The following is a 7582-nucleotide window of genomic DNA, read 5'->3' on the forward strand; positions in this document are numbered from 1 at the left end:
TTTTCATGTTCTCACTTTAATGGTTAGAGTCCAAAGTAACACCACCAGAACAGTGAGAGTGAATGAGCATTTCCCAAACATACTGCAGACATTTCCATGAAACAAATCACCCATCTTTGGGAGAAAAACAAGGTATTTCAATACTTAAATTAGTTGTTTGCAATTCACAAACAGATGATGAACCTCAGCTTTTTCACACTTCACCATTTTAGGTGAAAGACCCAGGAACAGCTACAGAATTAAAAAACCTGAATGGGATCGCCAGAAATGTTTCTTTGGAAAATGAAAGAACCTCACACAAAGTTGCGGGCAATGGCCAATACTTTGGAGAACTCTCCTTTCTGTCGCAGGGTATACGGTATGGGTGTTTTTATTCTAGTCCCTATCGGATTTCCATTGTCCTCTATGAGTACCACGTTGTTAGAATCAAACCTAGGCGTCATGTGAGGGCCAGGCATCTTGTGCCCTACAATCAAAGCCTTCTTCTTCTCTCCTTTGATAGCCAGAAGAATCTTGTCTCCTACTTTGCCAACTCCAGTCTTGTTATACACGTGGATACATTTTGGTGGCCGGTGGTATGGCGTGTTCCCCAAGGCGCTGTTGTCCACCACTCGCACACGAGTAAGTTTCTGTATTGCTCGGCATGCTGTGGTGATACTGGGAAAAAACAGGAAAGAATGAGAGAGAGACCTCCCCAATAACCCTTGGGGAGCAAGGGCAAACCCAGCAACAGGATCTTGTCACTGCACAAACCACTCAGAAGACGCCAGCAACATATACATACCACACGGGTGACACATCTACTGCATTCAGTGCGCTCTCTGAAAGCCAGATGCTACTTTGAGCTTTGCACACTCTTCACTAAATGTCAAACATAAAACAACCGTTCTACTCTGAAACATGACTAAAAGATGGCTTGCATTTACTGTTGTGTTGTTTGTTTTTTGTTGTGTTTTTTTTAGCAACTGTGGGTGATTCAGTTCAATTTACAAGCAAAAAAAAAAGTGATTGCTTCTGCCAGAAACAGCCCAGAGGAAGCTAAGATTCAAGACGAGCTCTTTCCATCTTGTAGACACTCCCCAGCAGTAAGGACTTTTCTGACTAATCTTTTCAGTGAAGTCTATGAGGTGCTCTCACCTTATTCTGCTCGCAGTGAGACCTCTGAGGTCCTGCTGTGGCTGTGCTAAGCTGCTGCCAATTAGAATCTAAGAGATCCTCACCTTCCCCATGTGGGAGGCACCCAGAGAGCAGCAGTATCTTCTCTATCTGCTTGCAACGTGCGATTATCGGGAGCGAGGAATAACAGGAACACACTAAACGGTACCGAGTCGGTAGATCTGATTTTGAGTACGCCTGGGAGCAGCAGGGATAAGCTGAGAAATAATTCAACCTCCCTTCCAGGAGCAGCTATTCTTTTATCGCACTTCATGCTCCGCTTGCCAGGCTGTGGCTGCATAGCAGGGAAGGCAGGAGGAAGCTGGAAAGGGACATGAGTGCTGCTGCAGGAAGGAGAAGGGGAAATCTAGGCAGGATCAAAGCTACAAAGCAGCAGTAGCTCCTGGGACTACAACAAAACCCGGCCCTGGGCACTCTCTTAATCCCCTTTCTAGACCACAGTCACAGGAACGACTATTCTCACCCTGCAGACTGAAGCCCTTCAGGGAGCTAAATGCTGGAGTGTACCGCAGGATGAGGGTCTAGTTTTTGTGCAAGGCACTGGAGAACAGAAGTAAATGAATTTAACGAGTTTTGAATGCACTGAGCCTGGAACAAGCACCTAAAGAAAAATAGCAAAATGGACGGTGTTAAGGTACAAGGAAATCATTTCTCAGGTTATTCTTGTTCTAAAGAGCAGAAATGATAAACTCGGGAGGAATTTTAAACACGTAATTGGCTTGACATCAGCAGGGGCTGGCTGTTGCTTTTTTGCACTTGGCTGAGAAACACGAGCACTTTTATCTTCTGCTTGCAGGCCTCTGCATCACCATCTAAGGCCTGAAAACCTCCTTCCCAGCACAGGAAAAATGCAGAATTCAGATCGTGTTCTGTCTGCCAGGAACCTGCATCTGTTGTTGTGTTTGGGCTCACTGCACAACCTGCGAAGAGACATCTACGCTATTTTTTGACTATATTATCCTTTTTAAACTAGAAATACTCTGTGCTCTTCTTGATCTACTTCATGGCATCTCGTTCAGTCAGGGAACTCTCCCAAGGAAACAAAAGCAGGATTTGAAAAATTACCTGAAGTGACGCTGGCTGACTGCGCTCCTTAGGTGGGTTAAGGAAAAACCCAGCTGCCTGTTCAAGAGGGCCATTTGGATTCTGGCAACACGACCTGTGGAAGAAATAAGAGAATTACGAATCCTGGAAACGGCACAGTGTTCGTTTCACTTCCTTTTCCGCATGGGAATGTCACACTAGAGTCTCAGCAACTCTTCAGACGTTGCAATCCACAGCCCACAGCACGCTAATGGCATCGTTAGCGTGCCACAAAGCAGAGCAAGAGCCTCTGCCAGGTTCAGCAGACAATAATTCGGATGCTTAGACTATGAAGCTGGGTTAGTAACCCCATACTGCAGTCTTCTGTGCCCAGGGATGAAGATCCTTCTGTGCACTGCGAAGCAGGTTAACAACAAACGTGTTTGAGCATTCTGGATGTGAACAGCTTCTAGTTTAGAGACCGGAGCGACCAGCAAAAGCTACCAACGTTACCTATAAAAAAGCTAAAAAGCCAGAGACACCCTGCAGAGCGGCACCAGAGCTTACACAAGCAAGATGCTCGACGAGCAAGGTGTTCAGCAGCCTTGTTTAGAGCCTGCCCAGGAGGAAGAGCTCCCCGTGCCCTTACGGTGCCCGCGCAGCCCCAGGCAGCAGCGCCCTGGCTGCAGCAGAACTGGGTTACAGGGCTCACCTCCGCCCGTACCGCACCCTCCTCCCTAACTGCATCCCGAGCTGCTCCCTAACCTCATTCTGTCAGACTGATGGGGAGCAGCCTGCACGCTCAGTGCTCAGTCACTGCGGCTTATCTGAGCCCAGATCACTTTGCCAGGCAGACCCAGGCAGGGGGAGGAAACAGCCTGGATCTGGATCCCGTCCTCTTGCAGGCCAGCCCAGGTAGAGCTGCGACTATCTCTGTGGCTGCAGCTGCTGCTGTGACCATGCTTACCTGGCCCTCCACAGCGTAACCAGCACGTGCTCTGCCGCTCTCCTGCTTAAACGTTAAAAACACGTTGACCTCTCGTCTCCCTTTGCCAGTTCAGATGAGCACAGGGCCAAATTCCAGAGCAGTGTGTCGTAAAACAGTTTCCTTATCTTTTAAAATAAAGGCGATCTAACTTCACAGGGGGGGGAAAAAACATCCACAGAGCCTTGCGACAGACACAGCCTCGGTTGTTCTCACTACAGCCGAGCAAAAAAGCCAGGCTACATCTTCACTCTCTCTTTATTCCTTTTATTTTTCCCCAGTGTTTGCTAACCTGGGGTTTGCAGCTGTCCTACAGAGCACGCGTTACCTGAGAGCTGGGCAAGAAGCCCTGGGGATCTACACCACAGCCACTTTGCAGCAGCGCTCCCTGAGCGAGGCGAGCTTCCTCAGCTACCTGACAAGCCAACTCACCTGTCACCCGGGCAGGTCTGGGACAGAGATCAGCCATAATCAAAGCCTGAGGTCATTTGCTGACAAAGCCACGTTGCTGTGGGGCAGAAAATCTCCGAATGACTCCGAGCTTCTGCTCAGAGATCACCTGCACCGTTCCCTCTCCTGAACGAGACCCCAGAGAGGTTGCATTTGTCGGCAGGGAGGACAGCAGGTCCCCGTTCTGCACTTGGGTGTCCTGTTTCCCTGCGGGAAACTCAACCCCAGGCTGTAATACTGCTCCTAAACCCTCCAGCATCGCAGCAAGGCCTTGCAGCCCTCTAGAACTAGGCAAGCAGCAGCGAGTCGGCCGCTCTGTTGTCACTGATGGATGCTTTTTGGGGAGCCCACCGTGTCCCCAGCCTCCATTCCCCATGGTCACCTCACCACCCGGTCCCGGGAGGAGCCAGGGTTTGTTTCTACCCTGTGGCAGCAGTGAAGGTTCGAAGGAAGTTACAGAGCTACGGGCAGAAGCAGCAGCAGCAGCACGAAGTGTCCGAGGACTGTTTATTTTTCCACATGACTCAGAACCCCCTCACTGCTAGGAATTATTCCTCGGCGCATTAAGATGTGTCACCGGCTGAGAAACTCTGTACGGGTGACTGTTTGGGATGAAGCATCCTGCTAGGAGCTGAGTAAACAGGGAGGACGTTTGCAATTTGCAGGAAGGTTCGGGGCGGAAGGAAGGGAAGAATGCATCTGCGGCACCGCGCACAGCATGCAAGGGTGCAAGGGGCTTTGTGAGCAGTGAATCACACCTGCAGCTATTGTAACAGGCCGGCTCCCCTTCCAGAAACGAGCAGATGATGGTTTGGCTCTGCTTCCAGGCTCTCCTCGGCCAGACACAGCTCTGCCTTGGTGGTCCCGTGGCTGTGAGCAGGCAATTGATATCCTCTGCCCTCTGTTTCCCCCTGCACTGAGGAGCTAGCACCAAACCAAGCTCTGAAGGGCACCGAAGTCATTCACTCTGCCACAACGCGTGTGCCACACGAGCTCTCAGTTACAGAGAGGAAAGCCCTGCAGCTGCCTCGCACCAGCGGGTCTGAACCAGGCTCTGCAAGGAGGCTGCGCTCAGCCCGTGCTCCCTGGGTTTGCTTCCAAAGGCGGCTCTCCTGGGGGGTTTCGGTGGATGGCAAGGGCATCCCCACAACCTTCAAGCACAGGAAGATTTGGAGGAATTCCCACTTAGTCACCTCCACGCTCCTCACCGCGGAATTACCTTGCTGGGACTGCTGGAGGTCGCCTAGCCCAACCTCCTGCTCAGGCAGGATTAGCTTCGGAGCTGTTCACGCTAGGCAAGAGCGGCGTTACGCAGCACCTCGCTTCCAGGAGCAGTTAGAGGGACCTAACTTCTTGAGAGCCGAACCTGGCTTTGCTTCTCTCCGCCCCACGTACCGGTTAAAAGTTCGCACAGACGTCAGAGCAAGATTCAGAAAGGGGTGAGGAATTGGCGCATCCAATATTCACCAAGGTGACACAATTTCTACTTCGCTGGGTCCAAATATGCAGTAATCCCTACAGCAAACATTCCCTTCTCGAGGGCCCTTCAGCATTACCCCACTTGGTGCAACAGGCTCACATCAAGTCCGGACACCACTCAACAAAGAAACTCTTTACCACTTTCAAACCTCTGCCAATTGTTTACCCACTGCACCACTTTCAAGTGCCGTACTAAAGCGACCAACTTCACCGTTTTCCCAGGAGATTAAAGGAGTGATTTCTATTTACTGCAAGGCTGCAGTGGCTTTTGAAAGGAGAATTCTGGAAAACTTCATCCCAGGTAACTGGAGCAGGCCAGATGCACCATTTTCGAAATCCACATGCAAACACGAGAGCAGACCTCTTCAGGGAGACCACAAGAAGCAAGAACACCTTCCAGATACTGCCTCTGAACCCACGTCGGGGCACGAAACGCCAAGAAAGGAGTCCTGTGTCCCCACAGCGCATGTGCCCATCACTTCCCTTGTGCTGGCTCCAGCACGTGTGTCAACCAGGAACTGTTTTCAGCAGGATCAGCACCCCGAGCAGCCTCATCGCACAGCCGCACGAATGCTGGACCGAGGGGATGTGGCAAAACACGAGACTGGGATTTCTCCCTTGTCTGGCAACCCTGACGTGCGTTGGCTCCAAGTGAGAACATCTGAAGAGAAACACCAGGAGACGTGGACCAGCAAAGACTCTTCCATTTCAGCAAAAAACGCTGATGTGCTTCACAACAGCACTCGGTATGAACCTGCACTATCAGCACGCTCACGGCAGCACTGCAAAGATCTGTCTGAACACCCGATGAAATAGTGAAGTGGCTCCGACCAAGCTTTTCATCAACGGTGCATAGCCTGAAACCCAGTCGGGATGTCGTTCTTACCTCGCCTGCATCCTAGAATAAAAGTACTTTTAAATAGTGCTATTAGCCGGCGAGCCAGTATCGCTTTCCTTTTTCATGAGAAGTTGTGGCAATGACACTTGCTCCCTGGTCCCAAACCAAGATCTGTAGTTCTGCCATCGTTCGGTAATTTCTGTTCCTTCCTTCTGCTGGGAACTCATCCACTCCAACTGGCCACAGGGAAAACCAGCGGTTGTGCTGAGGCCGAGCAGCCAGCGCCCGCTGTCAAACGCACCAAATGAAAGAGGAAGAAATACTCCTCACCTTCGGAGCAGCGATTTGAGCTGAAGAGCGCAAGAGCGGGAGCCCACGTGCCCTTTATTCTTCTCAGAGACCGAAATAGGCCTGCCCTGGGCACCGCAAGGATGTGAACTGCGTCTGTCATCCATCACTAAAACACGGGAAATAAATCAAGGCAAGGCACACCACGCAAACACCTCACCCCAGCTCTGGCGCTGGGGGGTTATTTATAGGATGTCTGCCAGGGTGAGCTGCGAGAGCCAGCTGGGAGCTACGGGGCTCGGTCCATCCACGGCCCTCCTCACAGAGGAAGCGATGTGATTAAGGGCTTGGGCGTGTTAAAAATACACAAGATATTCATTACCCAGGCATAATTGGTTGTGCGTTAATGACAGGCAGAAAGGCCAAGATTCGCGGAGGAATTAAGGCTTCTCGGGCTCCGTTTATGAATAGGATTAGCTATTAAACAGGGCATTTATTGATCCAAGTTACCAACGGCAGCTCATTACAGGTATGTCTGTTAACAGCTCGCAAGGGCAACACACTGACCCCGTTCCCGCAGCCAGGAAGGGCAGGTAAAGAAGGGCTGGACACCTGCAAGGGAAAACTTACTGTTGATACATTAAGGGTCCGGGAGTCCCAAAAGCACTTGGGGCTCTTACTGCTCCAGCAGCCGAGCACCTTAATCCATTATACACATTCACAGCCTAAAATAGCAGGGGATTAGTGCTATTGTACCAGCAGGATATTAAGCTGTGGAGAGGACACAGGGCAGCAGGGGTGGCGGGGCTGGGACCTAAAGGCAAGGGGGCACCCCAAAGGCAAGGGGGCACCCCAAAGGCACCCAGCACCCACAAGCAGCGCTCTGCTGCCCGTGGGGCTGGCGGTGCAGCCCAGCCCTGCCTCGCTGGTGCATTTCGGAGCGCTGTGCGGGCTGGGCAGCCCCGTCACGCCGCCTCCCTCCCCAAATTCCCCCACAGGCACATTTCGGGGGCGGGCAGCCCGCACTTCCCGAGTCCCCGCCACACACCGTCAGGGCGCAGGAATCCCACCCCACCGCCCCGAAACCCCCGGGGAGGCTCGGGGGGGGACGAGGCCGAGCTCGCTGCCCCCTCCCAGGGCACGAAACCCCCCCCCTCAGCGCGGAGCCCCCTCAGCGCGCACCCCACTCCCTGCCCCCCACCTCCCTCCCTACCTCGCTTTGGAGGCCTCCGCTTCGCAGCGCAGCTGCGCATGCGCGCCGCCGCCCCCTCGGCCCTCCCCTGGCCGAGCGGAGCCGAAGATTGCCGAGCGGAGCCGAAGCCGCCCCCTCCCCTCCCCTCCCC

General features: G+C 52.5%; 1 protein-coding gene across 1 annotated transcript; it reads right to left on the reverse strand.

The window, feature by feature from the left end:
• Window positions 1–218: 218 nt before the first annotated feature.
• On the reverse strand, window positions 219–7571 carry MRPL14 (mitochondrial ribosomal protein L14). The gene is made up of 3 exons (XM_032184118.1): window positions 7453–7571; window positions 2242–2335; window positions 219–657 (listed from the first exon to the last, which is right to left on the reverse strand). Exons 1-3 carry the CDS (start codon window positions 7490–7492, stop codon window positions 294–296), a joined length of 498 nt encoding a protein of 165 aa, XP_032040009.1. The 5' UTR covers window positions 7493–7571; the 3' UTR covers window positions 219–293.
• Between the last annotated feature and the right edge of the window lie 11 nt (window positions 7572–7582).

This window comes from Aythya fuligula, chromosome 3, assembly GCF_009819795.1.
Source record: "Aythya fuligula isolate bAytFul2 chromosome 3, bAytFul2.pri, whole genome shotgun sequence".
Lineage (NCBI taxonomy): Eukaryota > Metazoa > Chordata > Aves > Anseriformes > Anatidae > Aythya > Aythya fuligula.

Coding starts and splice junctions, on each gene's coding strand:
- MRPL14 (XM_032184118.1), bottom strand. CDS start 7,492: ATGCGCAGCTGCGCTGCGAAGCGGAGGCCTCCAAAGCGAG. Junction 2,336..7,452: donor GCGGAGGCCTCCAAAGCGAG/GTAGGGAGGGAG, acceptor TTTCTTCCACAG/GTCGTGTTGCCAGAATCCAA. Junction 658..2,241: donor GTCAGCCAGCGTCACTTCAG/GTAATTTTTCAA, acceptor GTTTTTTCCCAG/TATCACCACAGCATGCCGAG.